The 23,457-nt window shown below is 40.8% G+C and overlaps 1 protein-coding gene across 1 annotated transcript in view; it reads left to right on the top strand.

The window, feature by feature from the left end:
* Window positions 1-23,457, top strand: part of DEPTOR (DEP domain containing MTOR interacting protein) — a 143,423-nt gene that overhangs the window by 25,768 nt on the left and 94,198 nt on the right. The window contains exons 2-3 of the mRNA XM_063079952.1: window positions 18,632-18,810; window positions 20,354-20,477. Coding sequence (XP_062936022.1) covers window positions 18,632-18,810; window positions 20,354-20,477 — 303 coding nt within the window. The remainder of the gene's footprint in view (window positions 1-18,631; window positions 18,811-20,353; window positions 20,478-23,457) is intronic.

Genomic DNA, 23,457 nt, shown 5'->3' on the forward strand with positions numbered 1-23,457 from the left:
CACAATTGGCAACATTGGCAGGATTCCGACATTAGCCCGAGTGCTACAGTATTGGAAGAGTGGGGTTAAGTGAGGAGACTCTGGACTAGAAAAGTGGTTTCAGAATGAAGGCAAATAAATGGACATTTCAAAGATGTCAGCAACAGGACTTGACAACAGATTGAACAGAGAGGGTGAAAGAAATTTGAGTGCAGGAAACATTTACCAAACTCTCAGCACTATGCATGAAGGGCTGGGAATATAAAAAAGGTCTAAGACTCAATTTCTGTTTTAAGGAGCTCTTAGTCCAAGCCTGCATGGCTGGAATATCTGAGAAGTCATTCCTAGAAATGAGATGTTTGGGAAGAGGAAATAGTTTAGTAGGGAATGGTGATGATGAGACAGGATATGTGTGTTTATGGGCGGGGGTAGGAGTAGGGAGTAGAGAAAGCTGGAAGCACAGACGTGGGTGCTGATTTGTGACTGCCACGTTTTATGTGTGTTGACTTTGATGGGACATCCAGTTTAAGATTTCTATAGGCAGGTCACAATCCTGTCTTCATCCTTTATTTAGCAAATGTTTCTAGAGTGCCAACTCTACCCCAGGGGCAGTGCTAGGCTCTGGCAGTACAACAGCAAATGCCCTCATGTTGCTCACTGGACCAGGGTCAAGAGAAAAATAAGAGGCATTGATATTTCCTATAGAATTGACTACATAACACCAGTAAGAAGTTTGGAAGTACCATAGGGTGAAAAATAAGGTTAAACAATATGAAGAAAACATGCATCCTCAAGTGCAAGTAATGTTTTATGATCCAGATTTAAATTTTTCACTATAGATTTCTTAATCCAAGACTTTTGCCTTCCTTTTAATATTAATGGGTACCTTCTGCTCATGTGTTCAAGAACAAAGAATAAACGTAAATTTAGTAAAGATTCAACCAGGTCTATTACAATACTGAAGTCAAATATAGAGGTGCATTATGAAAACAAATGGAATTTATTCCTAGGTAATGATATTCACACCATAAGCACATATAATAGAACTAATTGCATATCCAATGGGATCCCTGGACTTTACCCATTGGGACATGACTCATTGTGGAAAGTTTCACTGGCTGAGGTTGGTTTGGGTGAGAACTTCCCCATCCTTCATGGGCAATGTTAAACATTGTCAGGACAAGATTTGGGGAACTGGATGATGTGGTCATTGCAGCAAATAACAGAAAATATTGTGGTAGAAAACAGGAGAAAGACTGGAAGAGGAAAGATTATTCTTTTTGTTTGTTTGTTTGTTTGTTTGGTGGCTGGCCAGTACGGGGATCTGAACCCATGACCTGTTCTAAGAACACCGTGTGGTGTTCTGAGCCTGTGTCCCAGAAAGATTATTCTTTATTATGGAGAAGAGTTTTAGAAATCTGTAGTAATTCAGGGCCGAGCCCGTGGCGCACTTGGTAGAGTGCTGCGCTGGGGGCGCGGCGACGCTCCCGCCGCAGGTTCGGATCCTATATAGGACTGACCAGTGCACTCATTGGCTGAGTGCCGGTCACGAAAAAACGACAAAAAAAAAAAAAGAGAAATCTGTAGTAATTCAGGAAGGACTGTAAAATGTGATTCTCTGAACATAGACATGTTGTTCAGTTTTTATTTATTTTTTTTCTGGCTGGCTGGTACAGGGATCAAACCCCTTACCTTGCTGTTATCATCACCATGTTCTAACCAACCTGTTCAGTTTTCTTTGTTTAATAGCTGTGTCCACTAATTGTACTGATTACATTCTGACCATTGTTTTTCTATTATCAAACTAATGCAAACCCCTATTCTTTGCTTTACTTTATGTCTCGATTAAAATGCATCTTTTATTACTTTAGTATTAATACTTTTTATTCTGGGGTGGTTCCATTTGCTGCCTGCAGTTTCTCCCTTAAAAAAAAGAAATTGAGAACTTGAATTGCTATTTGGGAAGATTAAAGATCTGATAAATGGATCTGATTTACAGGTCATTTTAAGCTTCAGGGAGGAACAAATCAGATAGTTAACTTATCAGAATTCTCCAGGGCAGATGTAACTGTGGTGTAAACAAGAGTCACCAAGGGATGGATCATTAAGCTAAAATAGATGCCAGGGCTTCATTTGAAAACCATGATAGTAACCCACTAATTCTCAGAATACAGGCATCATTTACTTTTTAATGCCTGGAGTAAGACTTTGTCATGTGGGCTTTGCTTCCTAGCATCTTGCACACAATAAAACAAATGCTGGGATGGAAAGATATTGGAGACAGGTGCAGTAGTATAGACAGATGTTAAATTAAGAAAAGTCTTTCAAAGGTTTTCTAGAATCTTAATGATTTCCAAAGAGTCCTTTTTCAGCTTCCCTACCTTGCCTCTGGTAGCCTAATTGATAGTGTGATATTTTAGCTATTGCCAAGTGCCACTCCAATTCAAATAACAGCTGTCAGGAGAATGTGGGTGAGAGCTGATCAGATCTTTAGTTACCTAGCTATCTTTAGAAGGTACTGTCTTTGGCTTAATGAATGCTGTATTTCATAAGTAGCCACAGGTGTTTGGAACTATGCTAGGCATTCTTGGGCCTGTAAATAGAGTTTGGTAAGTTTTCAGATTCTTTATATAATCATCAGCAGTGTTTGAATACTTGCCCTTCTACCATAGCAAAGTAGGGCATTATAGAGAAAATTATAAAGTAATGGAGGACTCATGAAAAACACAAATATACAAAACAGCACTGCAGATACAATCGTTGAGGTAACCAATTGCAACCAGGCAGAAATTGAATGTACTCTTTCAAGTGTGAGACTTGGTGAGAAATCTTAAATTCTAGGTGTTATATGTGGCTTTGGTATTTGCAAACTATTATTGACCAATTCCAATCACCAGAGCAGACCTTCTCATCTGCAGACAGGGGTTAATTATGACCTAATTACTGCACAGGGTTATTTGCAAAATCAGGTGAGATGAAGTATAGTATGTGGAAGTAATTTATAAGCCATAATGCACTAAGCATGTGAAATGTGGATTTATTATTATGTAGAATCTCACTGGGACTCAGACATATGGAAAACTGGATAATCTAGAATTACCACTGAGAGTCTTTCTCTCTCATGCTCTTGGCATAATTCCCTCTTGGCTGTTGACAATGACTTTGGGGCCCCTTTTCTCTTTTTTTTCTGATCCTCAAACAGTTTGAGTGACCTGGGGATCCAGATAGGTGTGGGTCCAGATATATGAAGTTGTATCTACCAAAGCCTCAGTCAGTCCAAGTGTGTTCAGGACTACATTAGTAAACAAGTAGCCTTGAATATTTGGCTATAAATGTATTAAATACCTGCAGGAGTCAGAGGAACTATGTTAAGAAAGGGAAAATGTAAACCTAGAATAAGCCAATATATAGATTACTAGTAGTTTCTTTTCACACAGGCTGTGTCTCTGACAGTTGAGTCCATGAAGATTTTTGTGAGGGTGGTATTGGATATGTAAAAGAGCATTTTATTATGTAGCCCTGAGAAACCTTTTTGTTTTTTATATAGTTATAAGTGAAATATAAATTTGTAGGTTTTTTGAGTTTATTTCAGGTTTTATTTTACTTACCTTCTGTTAGTCATAAAAACAAAAAATCATGATTCCAAGTGTGTTTGATGTCTACACTGGGTACAAAAAGTGGTCTAAACATTTGGATATAAGTGTATTGAGTAAGGGATAATTAACTCCCAAAATGCTTAATGTGCAGTGGTTTTGGATGCTTTATTTTTTTGGATGCTTCTTAACAGCCCATCTTGTGAGGTTTTTGTCTATGGGTGTTTGTGGGTGTTTCTGTCACCTCCCTTTTGTGTGTGTGCTTTGTCACCTTGTCCCTACAGCGGGGCTGCCTCTGCCCCCCTGACTCTCCCTCACACAACTTCAGTGAACAGAAGCACCTTCTGTTTTGGCTCCTTGTCCTTGGGGCTGACCAGAAACTGTGGCCTTCTACCAGTTTTCCTCATGGTCTGATTCCTTTGCTGAGCCATCCAGTTGACTCCTGGAGGGCCTTGTCCACTGTCTTCAGCCACACCTTTCCAGACCTGCCTGGACCCTGACAGTAGACAGAGCTTGAGCTAAAGCCCAGAACCCCTGCTGTATACACATTCTGTAAAGAGTAGCCTGGCTCTTCCTGAGGAAAGGGTTATTTAACATTTCTTATCTAGGGGAACCAACCAGACACACAGGTGATCCAAACATTCATTCATTTATGTTAGTTTTTTGGCAACTGGCCCATACAGGGATCAAACCCTGGACCTTGGTGTTATCAGCACCATGCTCTAATCAGCTGAGCTAACCGGCCAGCCCTACCACTCCCTCCTTCCCTCCTTTTTTTTTGTGTGTGTGTTTTTTAGCAGCTGGCCAGTATGGGGATCTGAACCCTTGACCTTGTCACACTAGGGCTGGGTCTGGAGCTCACAGACCCCTCAAGCCTGTTCACAGACTGGGTCACAAACCCTTCGCACGCAGGTCTATGAGCTAGATAACTGGCAAAAAGGTCCTTGGAAACAGTAGTTTGGAGGGCATGGCCACGTGGGGTGGATGCCCAAGGCAGTCAATGCCAGCCATGTGGTGGTGCCACCCACACTAACTCCACCCACATACAACTTGCTTACAAAGAATGCACTGCACTACCCCCAACTGGACCTAAGACAAGGGGGCCTGATTAAATTATTCCACTTTCCCAACAGACCTGGTGTTATCATTTCATTTTAACAGACAGGCTATAGCAGAAACATTTGAAGTACTGCTAGTTATGTTCAATCTGGGTGAGTGTACAGCCGCCAAAGGGCCCAATACTAGAGGCTCAAGCATTCTGTACCATGCTATGGTTACTTTCTGTCCAACTTTAAACAAAAATGAAAACCCAAGCCCTTATCTTAGCTGAGTGTCATCTACCTTTAGCCCCATCCCGGAGTGTTTGGGAAACAGAAAGAAGAATGAGATGGATATTCACTCATAGAATTTGTAGTATAGTTGGAGAGAGAATTAATGCAAAGAAGAGTAAAGCAATACGAAATAATATATGGACAAAGATGAGCATTGTAGAAAATAGATCATAGAGGAGTCAGGGAAACTAGATCATATCTGGCTGGATGAGAGAAGACATCAAGGAAGAAGGGTGAGATGAGCTAGAGTTTGGTGGATAGGAAAAGTGGAGGAGCATGTCCTGAAAAGGGAATAGCATTCACAGAAGACAGAGGCAGAAATAAGGTGATGTGTTTGGCTAAAAGAGGAAATAGAAGAGGAAAATAATGTCGGGTAGATTCAGTTTTAACATATTGTGGAAACATTGATGTGTGTGTATACATACACACTTATATCCTATATAGAATACAACATTTGCATTTTGAAGAAAAACACTTATTTCAGTTATATGGGCTTTGAACTACAGAAACTAGTCCACCATGAGCAGTTTAAACTAAGTCCGATATGCAGCTGGGAATCAATAAATATATATTAGCTGAGAAAGTTTTATAAGCCCCTTGAAGGAAAGCACCTTCCACTATAGCTGCAGATGTCCCTGATAATACCTTTGAAGACTTGAAATATTTTCAAACCCAGAGAAATCTTGTCTGTTATAGACATGCAACACTCAGTGCCTGTGGTGCTTTGGCACCTTCAGCATCTGTCCTGGGAGCTGAAAATAGATGATTGTAATCCTAGATGGTGTTTGTACGGCATGCTTAGCACAGGATTCATTTAATATGTTCAACTGTGTTTGGAAGCCCAAAGGAAATGAGGTTTGCTGTTTTGTGCTCCCTGGCCTTGTGGTTTGCGGTAGATCTTTTCAGTACAAAATGTGCCCCAAATGATCTGTTCTATTTTGATCTTGTAAGTGAGGATTTACCCTGGAGGCTCATCAGAGTGTCCATAAAAACAGAAGTTAGAGTTGAAAGAGGTTTTTGAGATAAATCTAGGCAGCTTCCTCATTTTCCAGATGTTAAAACTGAGGTCCTAATTGGATAAGAGACCTCCTGCAGGACACATTAGCTGGCAGAGGAACTGCACGCTGTACAGTTTAGGTGTCCTGACTCCTCCTAGAGATGATACAGTACCTGGCCTCTGTCCCACCCACCCTTGGACAGTTGTCAAGTTGGCTTTCTGAGCCCAGGATTCCCATCCATGTTTCTTTTTTTTTTTTTCCATCCGTGTTTCTGTAAAGCTACATGACTACACCAGTTGCCTGGTTAAGGCAAATCATAACTAAAGCCAAAATGTTTTGTTATTTTAGTTATACTAAGTTTCTGTTTGTATTGTCAGGGCTAGGGCTCAGACCTTTCAAATCCATTGTACAGACTGGGTCACCAGACCCCTCTCACACAGGTCCGCACTAGGTAATTGGGAAAGATCCCGGCAGCCATAGGCAGACAACACAAGCTCAGTCCTCAGCAATGGCGGCAGCAGCTTACAGGTCCGGTGGTGGCAGCGGCCTTGAAGTGGGCCCCAGGGGCCCTGGCAGCAACAGCCTCCAGCAGCAGTAGCAGCCTCCCCCACAACCCGCCCAGAGCATAACAGGGGTGGGGGCCCTGTGGATCAGAGCCATTCATCCTTTATACTCAAGTCCATAACCCAGGACACCTGGGTGCACGTGCGTAATTACATTAGACAATAACCAAGGAATACCTGGGCGCACGTGCATATTTACATCAAGTGCTCGGCAAGATTCTGAACATCTGAGGGGCCCTGACCATTTTCCTATGTTTTTGCAACAGCATCACCAGTGGGACAAGATCTTCCTCCTCTTTCCTTCTAAATAATGGGCATTCCTACTTTAAATTTCCTCCTCATCAAAGTGGAAACAGATTTAATACCTACCATCAATTATACTAGCTGATTAACTGATCACATTTTATATGAGTGAGCTTGTTCCTCCTCAGTCAACAACTTTTTTTTTTTTTAAGGCCTTTTATGCCTTCTGTTTGGAAGGAGAGGCCATGCCCCTACTCAAAGAGGTGCATCAGCAAGCAGATAGGGAGATGCGTTTAAAGGAGTGTATCTACAAGAGAGGCCTGAAAAATCACACCAGAAAGACTGGCCCTGGAGTTAGTTCACTTGTCAGCTTTTTATGGTTTTTGCAAGGTGTAGGCCTTAGACCCACAGGTTCCTCATTCCCTGAAGAGGGCACTTCAGCACTGGGAAGCATGTAGGGTGGGGCGGGCCATGTCCCACCTTGACCACACCCAGCCCAGCGAAGATCAGCTTGAGCAGCTTTCACCTAATGGCTCACTCCTTCCTCTTCCCTACCTCTTGACATCATCCTTTTGTTTTTTTTTATTCCCTAACATCAGGTTGGCTCTGTTTCATTTTAACCCAATGGTTTGCAAAGTGTGGTCCCTAATCAGCAGCATCAACATCGCCTAGTAGTTGGAAATGCAAATTCTTAGGTGCACTCCAAACCTATTGAATTAGAAAGGATGGAGGCGGGGCCCAGCTTCCTGCATTTTAACAAGCCCACCAGGTGATTCTGATGCTGGCAGTCTGAGAATCACTGCTCTCACCTGACTTGCAATCTCTGCCCCAGTCTGCAGATCACCTGGCGTGTATTTTTTTTATTCCATTGGGGCGTATATTGGACACTTTTCGTTATTATTAAATGATGCTTTTGTACTTGATCTTTCCATATTTGTTTTCTTTGTCTAAAATTGGCCCTAAGACTATTTCTTAGGGAAGAAATTTCCAGTTTCCACACTAAACGTTTGGTTGCAATGCAGTGTCTTTCTCAACTGTGAGTACAGTCTGGTGTTACCAGAAATGACTTGCAAGGCTGTCACAGAATCAAGGCCAGCTCGCTCATCAGTGGGCCACTCCTGGATAAAGCGCTACATTAGCAGTCTCTGTTCCTGCAGTAGAACTCAAAAATTATTCTGGTACCAGTCAGGAGGTCAAGCTTTAAGACCCAGTTGGGAAAACTTGGGCAAGTCAGCTAACTTCTAAGTCTCAGTTTTTCCATCTGTAAAACAGTGAAATCAAGTGAGAGCTGGAACTAGAATGTCTGACCGTTGTTCCCAGTTAAAATAATTCAGTGATTTTAGTTATCAGTTTGGCTTACACCATTGAAGGGGTGAGGTTGATTCTAGCGACCTCAGAGGAAGCAGGGCCTCAGTGTGTTTGGAGGGATGTCTGAGTTCTCTCCACCTTGAGTTTTCTCTGCTTTAACCTCCCACTCCATCTGCAGGGCTAGCTTTCTAATCTTTTAACAGAAGAGGACAGCCAAGTCTCTCCGGTAGTTGCCAACCCACCGCAATTGTTCCATGATTCAGGACTGTATTTGTTTTAAAAAATAACTGAAATGTATATTTAGTGGCTTTTTGATGGTGCTTCTGGCAAAATCTGGCAATGAGATATTAACATAAATAATAATGACAGCAGTAAGAGTTGATATATTTTTTGTTTTGTTTTGTTAGCTGGCTGGTATGGGGATCTTGATCTTGTTGTTATCCAGCACCATGCTCTAACCAACTGAGCTAACCGGCCAGCCTTATTGAGAGTTTTGTGTGTTGAGTATTTACAAAGAGTCTCTCATTCAATCCTCAGAATTACCCTATGAGACATACTGTATTATTCCCATTTTACAGATGAGAAAGTCAAGGCACGTAGAAGTTGAGTGCTTTGTCCAAAGTTACACAGCAAATAGTGAATGGAACTTGGATTTGAACTCCGTCTGCCTGACTCCACAGCTCTGCTATGAGTGAATGAAGAATAGTGGGGCAGGAAGTTAACAGGCTGATTAATGCAACTGAGCCCCTTAGTCCTACTTGGAAGCTATACTTTGTTTTCTTCTCCCCCACTTGCTGCCACCTAAATAGTCAATTATTGCCCCTGTGCTAGATCTTGGGGACCCAGGGTGGAGGAAGGGAGAACCACTGTTCTAAGTGAAGAGAGAGTCCCTGCGCTGTGGAAGGAAGGAGTCAGGGTGCAGCATCCTCTCATTACAGAGGGTCATGACGGGAACAGGGGCTAACAGCGGAGAGAGCCCAGTACTCTGCCAGGACAGCAAGGACCAGTTGATGCAGTAACCACTGCTGGTCCTGTCAGTCACACTGTCTTCAGCAAGTTCCCCGAACTATTCTGGGCTTGTTTTTTCACCTGTAAAATGGCAATTAGAGGCCTGATACTTCTGGGTATGATGTGTAAACAAATAATGACCTGTTTGAAAAAAAAGAACAAAAGATCTTGGTGCTTCTTGGGAAGGTGCTTTACAAGCAGGAAGAGAGCACCGTTCTCCTGACGGCATCAGAGGAATAGATGGGAGCTGGAGATCAACATCTGATGTGGTTGCTCTTTATTCCTTGGGAACCAGAGACCTCAGGGAGAGACCCCGTGTGGGCAAGAATTAAGTGAAAATTTCAGGTCTAGTGTGATAAGGAGGGCTGACTTAGGGACCTTCCCATCTTGACCCTGTGTTTATGTTTTATCTCAGGGATGAGATGAGAGATGAAGAGGGCCTCATGAGCTTTTATGTACACATCATTAAAAGTGTTTGTTATATGTTCCACGTGTACTGATCTGACTCTCTGGGATAGTGTAACTCAGCAGGCCCATCTCCTGCCCCCCAGGAAATCATTAAGTACATGACTCATACAACAGTACCTCAATGCAGACATGAGTCCAATGTGATGACTACTCTTGTAGGCACTTCTGTGAGCCCCATCTGTATTTATACTGGTAGCAAAATCTGTGTGATGTATGAATTGCATAAATTCTCACCTTTATTGTGGCACTTTGGCATAACTAGAATGTTTTCTTCTTTTTAGGCTATATGAACATAAAATAGGCAGAAGACAGGTGCTTTTGCCATTTAACATTTGAGGATGTGGAAAACTGTCTAAACACAGAAATCAGAAGAGCTCAGTTCAAGTCCTGACTACTCCTTGTTCAAAACATGACTTGAGCCAGCCACTTCAATTTTTCTGAGCTCCCTTCCTTTATCTACAAAAAGAGTATGACGTTGCCTTCTGGGTTCACTGGGATATTGTTAGGTCAGCTCTGATAGTATATGGCTCCATTCAGATGTAAGGCATTACTGTTATCATTTCTGCTAATTCTCCATCGTGATTTCAAAGATAGTACATAATATATGAGATTTGGAATGAAACATGCTTTCTTCCTGGTTGTTTACCATCTCATTCATTGCAGTGACAATACGCACAGCTTGCATGAGACTTTGCTTTGTACTGATTTGACATGAGCCCTGAAAGGGCTCTGTATAGAAATTATGACTGTGACTTTGTTCTTGATTCTTGGAGCCATTGCTGACAGCCTCCTGAAAAGGACTTTCTAGTGGAACATTTGGCATAACCACCTTATAAAGTGGTTACTGCAGCTTTTGGCAGAGAGAGAGAGAGAGAGTTGTGTGTGTGTGGTCTGAGTCCTGTTCCTTCTGGATTTCCAGAATTGCCTGTGCTCTGTTTACATGAACCAGTTCTATATTCCTTCCTTCCTATTCCTGTGTGTATTTGTTCTATTGTTCCAGTCAGGCTGGGAGAAAGCAAGCATCTTCTTGAAGGAAAACTACATGCAATGTGCATTATGATCCTATTTCATGTTTAAAAAAAAAAACCAAACATATATATATATATATATATAGCCATACATTTGTATACACGTAGATTTCTGCAAGAATACATAAGCAACATTAATATTATATTGGAAAGCAGAGGTTAAGGAAAACTTCAAATATATACCAAAGTAGATAGAACAGCATAGCGAACTCACACCTCCTAGCCTCAACAATGGTTAGTTCGTTGTTAGTTACCCAGCTTCAATAATTGTTAATTGATCTGAATCTAGGAAGGAGACATTTAGTTTTCATTTTCCTATTTGAACTTTTTTCTATTATGAGCATGTATTATTTTGATAATTTAAAATCTTAATTACAAAATAAAATCCAAATATTAAAGTGCAGTGTGTTAGATTTCATTTGTTCCTGTTTTTACTCTCATCCTTTTAGACCCAGAGCCTTTGAAGATTGGGTGATTAAGAGTGATTTTCCCTGGGTTCTTGGGTTCAAGGATAGATATGGGCTGTTGCAGAACATCTGGAAAAGACAGTACCTTTGTTTTAACACATGTCCATGTCAGTGCTGGTGCCCAAATCACAAGGCTCCCACTGTCAGCCCCACTGTTTGCTTGCTGTGTTTTTTAATTAAACTGTTCATTCTGGCTGAGATTTATGACACTGTTTTTAAATGAGAATATGTAGTTTCAGTCTCTGCTTTGTTCCCTGCCTCCCACAACCTGCTACAGTTCTCTGTAAGCAATTTTTTTGAAAAACCATTTCTATGTTTCTTATCAGATGGACCGTGATTTTGTAGGTATTATTAACACCCTGCCCTCAGTAATGTTTGTTCTCCTAGGACTGGAAGAGGAAATTGTCTGATGCAATTTCAGCAGCTGGTTAGCTGGACAGGAATAGAGCATTACAGAATTACCTTGAATCTAAGCCTGTGAACCAGTTCTCTGAGATGAATGATGGGAACGTGGGTTTTTTTTGTATTTAAATTCCGTAGTCAGTGGGATTAAAAATGCAGCTAAAATAGAGATGGTTATTTTCCCCAGTGTGTTCAGTGTGGATTGATTTGGACTCTGTTAGTCAGAAGACTATTCTGCCTATGCCTCCCACAATGCTGAGTGCATGATATGCACTAAGTGACTTTTCACATCAGTGAGGATCTATCCTTTACTATTTGCTATGCCCTGGAATTGCAACAATAAACAAGCAATTCCCCCTTAGCAGCCCTGATCTCATCTATTTGTAATATAGTGGGATGAATGCTTTACCAGTGACACTAAAATCTTGTCAGAGACCAGAGGAGAGAAGGTTGTTTTGTGGCTTTGAGAGGTTGGGAAAATGTTTGCAGAAGGAGGTACCCTTGAAAAGCTGACTCTTGAAGAGCAAACAGAATTTTTCCAAGTGTTGAAGGCAGGAAGAGGGAGCATTCTAAGCAAAGGGGTCTCTGTCTTGAGCAGAGGTGTGGAAGGTGATTGGCATGTTCAGGGGCTGAAGAAGAGTTCAGAATGTCCAGGGTATAAAGCAGGAATGCCTGTGGTTGGGAGGTGAGAGAGGGGCGAGGAAGCATGGGAGGGTCTGGGGTCAGGGTGGAAAGCCTCCTCAGAGCCTGGGTAGGTGAGGCTCTCTTGGATCCAGGTACACTCAGGCACCAGAGGGGATTGGTAGTGTACCGGTTATTATAAGGATGCCCATGGCTTAGAAGAGGAACTGGAAAACACTTAGGAATTGAGGCACTCCGGAGACCGAGGTCTTTTGCCATCCCTCATTTGCAGCGTCAGGGGCTCTCTCTTGCTGTCTCTCTCTGCTGTCCTGCCCGCTGCTTTCTCATTCCTGATTGTCCAGTTTCTTAAATATCTTCTGGTCTCGGGTTTCTGTAACATTAGTTCCAGGATTTCTAGGTAGTCTAAGGAATGTGGAAGTGTATGTGGGAGAACTGAGTGGGTAAATGCAGGAAATACTCTGGACGTGGCAGTCCTACCACCCTTTTAACCAGAGCACCCCACATTGCTCTGTTTTACACATTGACGTCTAGAGAAGTTTTCACTTGAAGAAAGTGTTCCATGGTACAAGTGGAGTGTGAAAACTTTAGCTCTAGTTTAAATCTGGGAAGGAGCCATTTGGCTTAGCTTAGCGAACTACTGTCAGCTGGACTGGGGAGAACCTTGTGGCCTGGGCCTCCTGGTTGTACTGCCCGTGGGTGTGTGCAGGGACCACACAGGTCAGGGCTCTTGCACTCAGGCACTGTTCCAGGCAAAGAAAACAGGCACGGGTTTTTGAACCGTGCCTGGCATGAGTAAGGTGGAAGGTGATTTTAAATAGAAAAGGACATTGGGCATGGCAGACAGTGTGACTGTGTCCAGGCAAAATGCTGTGTCGAAAAATGTGGCTTTTAGCTAGTAGTTCAGCGTTCTGTGGAGTCTTTCTAGAGAATACTATTCCATGAGAGGTTCAGCCTCATACAAGTTTCTCTTTTCAACAAGACTATGAAATATTGCTTATTCTTCTTCCTCTTTTGAGACATTCACATGTATTAGTATATTAAAAGTTGCAAAAACTTGAAAGAGAGAAGTTTAGTTCAAATAAAAGGAAATGCTTTTCTTTGTAAAACACATACCAGGGAGCAAAACCCTGGAAACTGATTACCCTAGCAATGAAAATAGTTTTTTTTTTAAGAAGACTTAGACAAATTCCATGCTTATGTATGGTTACTAAGTTGAGGGGTAGGAACTCCTATTTATGGTAGGGAGAAGCCTCCCTCCCCACCTTGAAAATGTCATTTCCATTAGTGCCGTTGAACATTCATTTGTTCACCAAATATTTATTAAGTACTCACTGTGCCAGGCAAAACATTTGGTCGTGTGTTTGCAGAGTGAAAATTCTTCTCTCTTTGTGGGGATAGTTTTTATGGACTGTACAGTATTCAGTGCTCATTTTTAGAATTCTGTGTCTCTGACTATTAATGAAAAAAGATGGTAGCACAGTTATTGAGCAGTTTCAACCCCTGGTAACATGTCTAAAAATATCAAGTTCTGGTTATATCCTGGATCCAGAATTCTTTCTCCTCCATCATATCTCTGCTCGGTTTTCTTAAACATGGAAATGTACCAGGTTCTGGTGAAGCAAAAGAGGTAGCGTATAGTGCTTCTCCCGCCTTGCAGGGTGGGAACCAAGAATGCTCAAGAAATAGCACCAAGCCCAGGGGTCACGAAAGGCTAGTCATTGAAAGGTTCTATTCTGTAGTATTTAAAGATAAACGCTACCTAATTTTTTTTTTTTAAGTTGGAAAGTTTACAGGAGCTAAAACTCCTCTCCTGGCTCATAACATATTCCTCCTCCACCAAATTATATGGTAGCTTGTGCTACATTTCAATTTCTAAATAAATCGGTCTTCATTATTCTTGGATTCCTGACAGACATTAATGTTTCAGAATTGATGTTTTGCATTCTGCCACTTTGCACGTTTATACAAATTACTCAGTGTTATTGTCACTGAATTAATTATAAAAGGATTTGTGTGAAGACTTCAGCATACCTATGTACACTTTTTTTTTATTAGGAGTAGGGCTCATTTATTTTTTATTAAGAATTACAACTTCATATTGGTTTCATTTGTGGTTTTAGAATTAACCTGCCTTGGGGAGTTGTCATGAGAATTCATGCCCATAAAGCAGTTAAAACTATGCCTAGTGCATAGGTGAATACCAGTCCCTCCATATTACCAATGAGAACACTGATACTCAGGGTTGGATCATCGTAAAATTACTGGCAGTGCAGGGCGAGAGCCAAGTCTTTGTGTTCCTAGTCCTGTCTTTCTAACTGTCCTCAGAAATGGCATTTTGGGGGAAAACCCGTGATACTCAGAAAAGAACGAAGAGCTGTATGAAATGGATCCTTGTAGGAATCTTGATGGGTCTGTACTTCCTGAAACATCATGCCTTAACCAGAACATGTCCTCACTGTTGGGAAGAGCTGAGCTCATTGGCTTGCTGTGAAATACTTTTTGCAACCTCTTCTGTTCAGAAAATCACCCAGGCCTTCCTTGGAGTAGTGCTCTGGTGGCTATTTTGCTTGGTTTTGTTTAGACTAATTATGTTTATATTGAGAAAATATTAGGAATTGATTTAGTAGTTTTTTTGTTTGTTTTTGGTTTTGGTAGCTGGCCAGTAGGAATCTGAACCCTTGACCTTGGCGTTATAATACTGAGCTGTAACCAACTGACAACTGCCAGCCCAGATTTAGTAGTTTTGTAAAACTTGCCTATCTATTAACTTCTTTTTATTTGCTTTAATTGCTTTGTCTCCTTTTTTTATTAAAGACTATATTCAATCAGAATTTCAGTTTTCAGGTTCAACCCCTATACTGTCCAGCTGCTGAATAAAAAAAAAAAATTTTTTTTTCGGTTTTCAGCTGTGTAATTTATTTGTCCTTGCTGTTACTAATTTGTTTATTAATAGTGTTGTCTGACTTCAGTTTGTTTCCTAACATCTGTATCTCCCTTTTCTTAATCATTTTATCTTATTTTACTGAATTCATGTTTGTTTGTTTGTTTGCTTTATAGTTCAGAATACTTTAGGGTAATTTCTTTCTGTTTCTTGAGTTTTGTTTTCTTTCAGAGTGGGCTCTTCTTTTTATCTATTGTATGCTCTCTTTCTTCCTTCTCTCCTTTTTTCTTTTTTCTTTGGTATTATCTTTTTTTGCTTTAGCATTTTGCATAGCTGTATGCTTTTTTCCATCATGTTTGTGCTGAATGTAGGTAGCTCCATCCTTGCTTTTGTCCATTTTCTATCTGTGCTCTGACATAAGGCAGGTGACATCTCCTTGGCCCCTTTCCAAATTATCTCAGAATGTCAATTCCTCTCCAAGCTAGACTCTGACAGCTAACTATTAGTTACACTTTGTTTCATAGCTGAAGGGCTCAGGGTGGTGGGAAGGGGAGAGTCTTGCTTATGAGATCATGTTCAGTTTCATGTCCTAGTGTTCATTTTGCATAGTCAGAGGTGGATCCCACAGCTATGGAGGGATATTTCGGCCCTTGGATTGGTCCCCCAGTTTATTGTCGTGCCTGGGAGGCCTCACTGTCAGAGAAAAGGTCTAGTTCTTCTTTTCTTTCTGTATTAGTTCATCTTCTGTTGCTTTTAATAGAACACCTGAAACTTGGTAATTTATTTCTTAACAGTTTTGGAGGCTGGGAAGTCCATGATCCAGGGTGTATATCTCCTTGGTGGGGCATCTCTACAGAGTCCTCTGGTGCTACAGTGTATCACATAGCAAAAGACTGAGCAGTAGAGCTTCCACGTTCTTTTTTCCTCTCCTTATAAAACCCCCAGTCTACTCCCCGATAACCCATTAAACCATTAACCCATTTTGTGAAGACAGAGTCCTCACAATTCAATCACCTCCCAAAGGCCCTACTTTTCAAATACCATAGTTGAATTTCCCACCCTCTTAACACTGTTACAGTGGGGATTAAGCCTCCACATGAGCTTTGGAGGTGACAGACATCCAGAACATAGCACCTTCTTTACACCCATCTTTCTCCAGCAGCCATTTCCATCATCCCCCAAGCAGAAGACGGAAAACTCAAGGGTTTTTTTCCTCCCCAAACTTGGGAGTTATTAATGAAAATTCTGAGAATTTCATTGACTTAGCAGCAAGTCTTCTGTTAGTGAGAGCCTGCTTACCTTCACTCACCATTGCAGAATCTTCTGTTTATTTCCTTGGTTGTTACTTTAAAAATTTATGCAGTTAGGTTTTGCATCTCGCCCTTGTTTCGCCACTTCTAGCTTCGCTTTTTGCTCTATTTTACTTTTTAAATTATTTTGCTTCCTATTAAGAGAGGGAGTGTTTTGATTTTACTCTCTCAACTTTACCAATTCATAATCTTTGCAGTTTGCATTTCCTACTTCGTCCTCAGTACATGAAGTCTAGACTGGCCCTGAGCACACAGGTCAAAGTATCTTGTGGTAGAATCAGATAAACATTGTAGACCTGAGAAAAAGAATTTGAGCCACTGTTAAAATATCAGTTTATTTTGGGCCAATATGAATGACTGCAGCCCAGGAAAACACCACCATGTTGCCTTGGGAAGTGCTTTCCTAAGGGCCATGAAAACTTTAGCATTTTTATAATCACAGAAAAGTGAAGAACAAAGAAAGAGGGATAGCCTCTTAAGCAGTGCATCGTTTTTCTGTTGGTTACATAGCATCATACAGGCTAATGATTGGTTCTCCGTTGCTTCCTAGGTACAGATGTATGAGGAAGGGTCACAAGGTACATTTTCAGCTTTCCTAAGTTAGTACAACTTCTTTAGGTGCTGATAAGTCTCATAACAGGTTAAAAGTAGTCTTGTGGTAACAGTTCCAGAATGTGTGGATGTGGCTATGTTCCCATTCTAGATTCCCCAAAGTTATCAGGAATTTAGCTGACCTCAGTCAGCAGATTTCTGATTTATCCACATGATGATTCAGTTTATGTTGAAAATAATAAATAAAGGTAGGTCTGTTTATTTTTTGGCATATAGCATTAATCCTAATATTCTAACTTTCATCTTTAAGAAAATATATCCCCTGTAGGGTTGCCAGATAAAATGCTGAGTGCCTAGTGAAATTTGAGTTGCAGATAAAATGAATAATTTTTTTAGAATAAGTAGGTTCCATGCAATATTAGGCATATGCTTCTACCATCAAACCCATTAAATTCCATTTTCAAAAAACAGGCAAGAGTAACATTGATTTCTTTCTTTGGGGAATGGAAGAAAGGACAATGGGACCTGTTATGTGCTGGATTCCTACTGCTTAACATACATTATGTCTCTAAATCTCAACATTGCCAAGGATAGGGGAGGCATAATTGCCTTCGTTTTGCAGAGGAAGGAAGAGACGATAAGTCACCTGCCCGGGTCACACAGTTGTGGTGTGATACACTCTTTAGGCACTCCTGTTTCTCGGTAATGTTGCGAATATGAGGTAAAGAACAAGAAGCCAGATGGGTAAAGAAGAAAGGAAGCTGACCTCCTGGTTTACCCAATTCAAACCCTTCCCTTGGGAAATTAAAAAAAGTAAATGCAAGGGTGGTAAAAGAGGGGAAGGGAAATGGAAGAAACTTTTTTTAAAAGGCAGGTTTAAGATTCTTTTGGAAAGAGGTCACTGAGTTCTGAAGGGAGTAGGGGGAAGCCCTGTGTCTATCACTTTTCTCTTCACTAATCCATCAGCCTGTAAATAAATTGTATCTCTGTCCAACAGCTTTAATCCATCTCTCCCAGACTTTTCCCTCCCTACCTAGCGGCAGCATGATGAACTCTGAAGTGAGAGCAACAAGGTTTAAATCTCATTTTCACCACTTTTTAGCTCCGTAGTCTTAGGCAAGTCACTTAATCTCTCTGAGGCCTCATTTCTCTCTGCTGTAAAAAAATAAAAATAAAAATAAAAATAAATGGGGATAGCAATAACTTCTGATGAGATTGTTCTGAGCATGAAGCGAGTCAGTCATTGTAAAGTGCTCAGATCAGCACTTGGAACTTAGTAAGCTTCCCCCAAAGTACAGCTGTTGCCCTGACTAGAAAACAAGGCCTGCAAAGGTGGGGATCTTCCATATGTTTATTTTCTGATGTATGTCTCTAGTGTCTAGAAGTCCCGAACAGACAGGCAGTGGGCACTCAGTAATATTTATGTGAATGAATGAATGCAAATATGGTGGACCCTGAGCAATCTATGATGAAGAGAAGGTACCTTTCAGTAGGTTTCTATAGTTTTTGTTTGTTGGTTGAAGCAATAACCCCACTGGTGTGAGAGAAAGAGAAGGGAGTGAGGCAGAGTAGAGGGTGGGAGAGCTTTTCTTACTTTCCAAGTGGAAGAAGAGTTGTGTATTGGCCGTGGTGGTTTTTCCCTCACTTTTACCTGCAACTCCTCTATATCAGATGGGGGTGAATTACGTTCCAGAGCCTTTGAGCTCTGACAGTCTGGACATCACCAGCTGACATGAAGATATTTCAGTGACACTCTGATATATTTAGAGCTTCTGTTTTGTTTCTACTCTTTGCGATTGGTTTAATAATTTGTGTTGTCATCCAGAATCCTAAAGTGATGGCTGATTTTTCTTTCCAGACTCAGGCTGCATGAAGAAAAGGTTATTAAAGATAGACGACATCATCTGAAAACATACCCCAACTGTTTTGTCGCGAAAGAACTGATTGACTGGCTTATTGAACATAAAGAGGCTTCCGACAGAGAGACAGCAATTAAACTCATGCAGAAATTAGCAGACCGGGGCATTATTCACCATGGTGAGTGAGATGGCAGCAGTCAAGGTGTCTTGAGAGTTGAAACAAAGCAGTTAATCTTTTTATGAGCCTACTTATTTAAGAAATAAAACATTTTACTTTATATTATCTCCTGTGTACCTCTCCCCAGCTGTATTCCCTTCCTTCCTCCAAGAGGCATTTGGGTTATTTCCATGTGCTTCTTTATACTTTTCTGTATATGCATCTGAGCAATGTATCATATTGTTTTGAATGTTTTAAACTATTATAGAGATGCATGTTTATTCTTTTGCAACTTGATCAACGTGCTGTTTGTGAGTTTCATCCATGCTGATAGTATATCTGTTGAGTTTTGCTGCTGTGTAGTATGCCGTGTATAATTATGCCATCCATTCTCCTGTTGATGGTCATTTAGGCTGTTTCCAAGTTTTTGCTGTTACTCTTAGTGGTTCAGTGAACATTCATGAACATATCTCCTTAAAATCTCTCAACCTGGCCTAGACCTTTGTACATTCTGTTGTTCTTTTGGGCTTGAATACCCTTTCTCTTCATTTTTGCCCAATTTCTGCTTATTCTTTAGTTCTCCACTTACATGCAAACTTTTCAGGGAAGCTTCCATTCCCCAAGGCTGGGTTACTGGGTTACTGGGGTACTGGACACTCCTTTGTTCTCCCACTGTAGTTTCTCCTTACTTCTTTAGCCTTATTACACTGTATTTTAATTACAGTAGTACTTACCACAGGGAATAAATTCCAAGATCCCCAGTAGATGCCAGAAACTGTGGATAGTACAGAACCCTGTACATATTATGTTTTTTCCTGTATGTATGAGGGTATTTCAAAAAGTTCATGGAAAAATGGAATTAAAAGATAATACAAATCTTTTCATGAAGTTTTTGAAGACCCCTCATACATATCTATGATAAAGTTTAATTTGTAGTAGGGGAATCCAAACCCTAGATCTTGGTGTTATAGTACTGTGTTCTAACCAACTGTGCTAACCAGCCAGTCCTAATTTATAAATTAGGCACAATAAGAGATTAACAAAAAAAACCTAATAATAAAAATAGACCAATTATAACAATAAAAGTGTGAATGCAGTCTCTCTCTGACCCTCTCAAGATTTCTTATTGTACTATACTCACCTGTTTTGGGACTGCTATTGACGATGGGTAACAAAATTGTGGAAAGTAAAACCCCAGGTAAGGGGGACTTCTGTATACGTTGACATTTCTCTTTATCTCACTAGATTTCACATTCTTTGAGTCTGATGCCTGCCCCAAAATCATGCTCAAGAAGAGTTTGTGGAATGAATGACTTGCATTTTGTAAACCTCTTAATAGATAATAATAATGATGATGATGATGATGATGGTGATGATGATAGCTAGTAATACTGAGTACTTACTCTGTACCAGGTACTGTAATAAATACTTTACATGTATAATCTCATATGCTATATTATGATATAATACTCACGTGCTTGAAGAATTAGGTAGTCTATGTCAGCTGAATAATTAAACGAGTGATTTTATTTTTATCTGCTTCTCTGTGTATGTTGTGTTTCAGTGTGTGATGAGCATAAGGAGTTCAAGGATGTCAAACTCTTCTACCGCTTTAGAAAGGATGACGGCACCTTCCCATTGGACAACGAAGTGAAGGCCTTTATGAGAGGACAGAGGCTGTATGAGAAGTATGTCCCTGTGAAATCCCCCAGTGGAATCTTGACTTGTAGAGAGAAGCAAGGCTATTTCGGTCTTTCATCATGTTGACTTCAGCCTGGCTCTGCTGTGGGGGCTGGTTATATAACTGTTCCTTTTAATATGAAGAAATTCATCACCCATTTGCTTTTCTCTTTGCCAGAAATTAGGTCAATTTCATAAGATTCTTAATAAAGAATTTATTTAAATCATATTTTCTATATTTAAGTCGATTTAACAAAACTCCAGAAGTAAAACCAAGAGGATGGAGCTTGTTGTTTGCCACCAAGTGATGCAGATGCCCTTTCCCTCTTTTAAATACTGTTATATAACTTGGAGGGTTCAGTCTTGTTAACGGCTAGAGAATCAGTGTCAAGTGCAGAGGAGGTGCAAGGTCTGGTCAAGAGCTGAGTAGTGAGTGAACTTCACCTAGCAGGACATCTACAAGGAGTAATCGTTCAGCTCTTTTATGTTCTGTAGCCCAGGAGTGTTTAGTTGGTGGATCTTGAATCCCCCAAGCTGATCTGCTGCTTCTGTGGACTCTTTCCTGTCCTACCGTCCTTGTTTTTTCCCAGGACAACCATTAGAGAAAGGGGTGCAGAAGCAACAGCACCTTCTCCTTAACCCTGGCTACGTTACAAGGCTTTAGGGAGCTGAAAAATATAGATTTGTCACATAAAAGAGCTTCCTCTGCAGTGGGTGGGGGTGTGGTCTGAGAGTTCGGTTTAAGTAGCATGATGGGTAAGATGCAGACAGAGTTTGAAGTCTAGCCTTGTCACCTCACCTTTGTAAACTTCAGTGTCCTCATTTGTGACACAGGAGTACTGATAGCACCTACCTCTTAGTATAGCTGTAGGGATTAAAAGAATAAACCATGTCAAGTACTTAAGTGTTTAGCTCAGGATCTCTATTGTGTAGTGAGACCCCACAGGTGATAGCCATTCCAGACATGGACAAGATAGTAGTGACGATTCTCAGTTCTGTTTTTCCTATGTTATGTGTTCTGTCCCAGTTCTGTTTGCCTGTTTCCGGAGCTAGTACTACATCATCAATTAATGTCCGAGTATGTACTAGTTTTTCAATCAGTTGCTTTCTATATTGAAGTATAGAAAATCCCTCATCCCCCTACTCACTTGAATTTGAATGGAAGTGATCTATCGACACTTCATTTGTATACTTGAGTGTGTGTATGAGTTCTGTTGCTGTTTTCTTTTACTTTCTTAGTTTCTTTTGTAAAATTCTAGCAAGTGTTAGGTATTTATATTGTGCTGATCCCTTCAAACTAGAACATTATATGTTGTGAAAAAATGCATGTCATTTTTATGGAAGGAGAACAGGGGATTTTGTAACACTCTTCTCTAGCCACAGCTTATCTTTTGGAATTTGGGTAACCACACTAAGGGGGCAGGGATTAGCAATAATTGAAAATGTGTGATAGAGAACTGTTATGGCTAATGGGATGGGTATGATGGCAAGATAAAAAGAAGAAAAGTTAAAGAAAGTTGTTCACACCTTCGAGAAAACAGTCTTACTCCAGCCCCATCCTGTGCTGCTTCTCTCCTTCCAATCCTGTGTGCCAGTCACTGAGCTGTGTGTCTCTGAGCCACCCAAGACTCCTCTCTGTCTTCAAGAGATTTATGAATCCATTAATTAGTCAACAGATTTATATTAAGACCTCACCACATGCCAGGCACAGTTATAGGCAGTAGGCATGTACCATGAACCAAAGACAAGAGAAAGCCCTTGCCCTCATGGAGCTTGCATTGTAGTTGATGAGCAGACATTAAAGGGATACACACATGAAGACACAATGTAGCATCACACAGGTGGTCATCAGTGCTAGAAAGAAAAATAGATAAACTGAAGGTGGCGAGGTGTTTTAGATGAGGGGTGGAGGCAGGGAAGATGTCCCTGAAGAGGTGGCATTGAATAAAGTGAGCCTTGAGGATGTCTGGTAGAAGGGCATCCCAGGCAGAGGGAACAGCAAGGGTAAAGGCTTTAGGGTGGGAATGTGCTTAGCATATTTAAGGACAGCAAAGAGGCCAAAGTGTCCAGAGGGCAGAACGTAAAGAGGAAAGTAGTAGAAAATGTGTCAGGGCCAGAGTATATAGGGCCCTTAAGGCCATGGTCAGAATTTTATTTAAGTGAATGGGAAGCCATTGGAAAGAAGGGAGTAGGGAAGTGTCAATCTGATACACTTTTTTTGCAAATGCTGTTCCCTTTGCCTAGAAGACTCTTTATAACATTTTCACTCCTGGCCTAGGTCATTCTAGCTCCTCTTGGCTTCATGTTAAGGTGTTTTGGGGGGTGGAGGTGGGGCAGCTGGCCAGTACAGGGATCTGAAGCCTTGACCTTGGTGCAGTCCACACCATGTTCTAACCAACTGAGCTAACTGGCAGCCTGGCCTCACGTTAAATGTGACTTTCCCTGGGACTCCTTCTATACACCCGTAGGACTGAGTGAGGTGCTGCTTTTCCCTGTTCACCCTAACAAAGGGCTGTGTTAAAATATTATCTTTGAATGTTCACTGTATTAGACTAAGAAACTTAAGGATAGGGACTGCCTTATCATCCTTCTTTCTATCTCTTATGGCTTAACACATGCCTGGCCAATTGTAGATGGTAAATATTTCATGATAAGTGTGAATAAACTTTTGGACAAGTTGATCAATATTGCTTTACTTTTTCTGTGTGCAATTGACTTTCCAGTCATTAGTGTTCAATGTCTCAGTTTCCAAGTAAATTTATTTCTTCAAACTGCTTGTGAAATTAGGGCTAAGAAAAAGTACTTTTGTAAGTATTTAATCTTGGGTGACCTAGCTGCCACCTTGCAAACCTTGGCCTCTGCTTTTGGTTGCTGGAACATGCATGGGACAAATTGATATTGACAATTCTGTTTACCTGTTTGATCAATCATATTTAATGTGCACACTATTTTTTATGCGTTTTCTTTGTTTTCTAGGTCATCTTTTCC

This window comes from Cynocephalus volans, chromosome 15 (assembly GCF_027409185.1).
Source record: "Cynocephalus volans isolate mCynVol1 chromosome 15, mCynVol1.pri, whole genome shotgun sequence".
Lineage (NCBI taxonomy): Eukaryota > Metazoa > Chordata > Mammalia > Dermoptera > Cynocephalidae > Cynocephalus > Cynocephalus volans.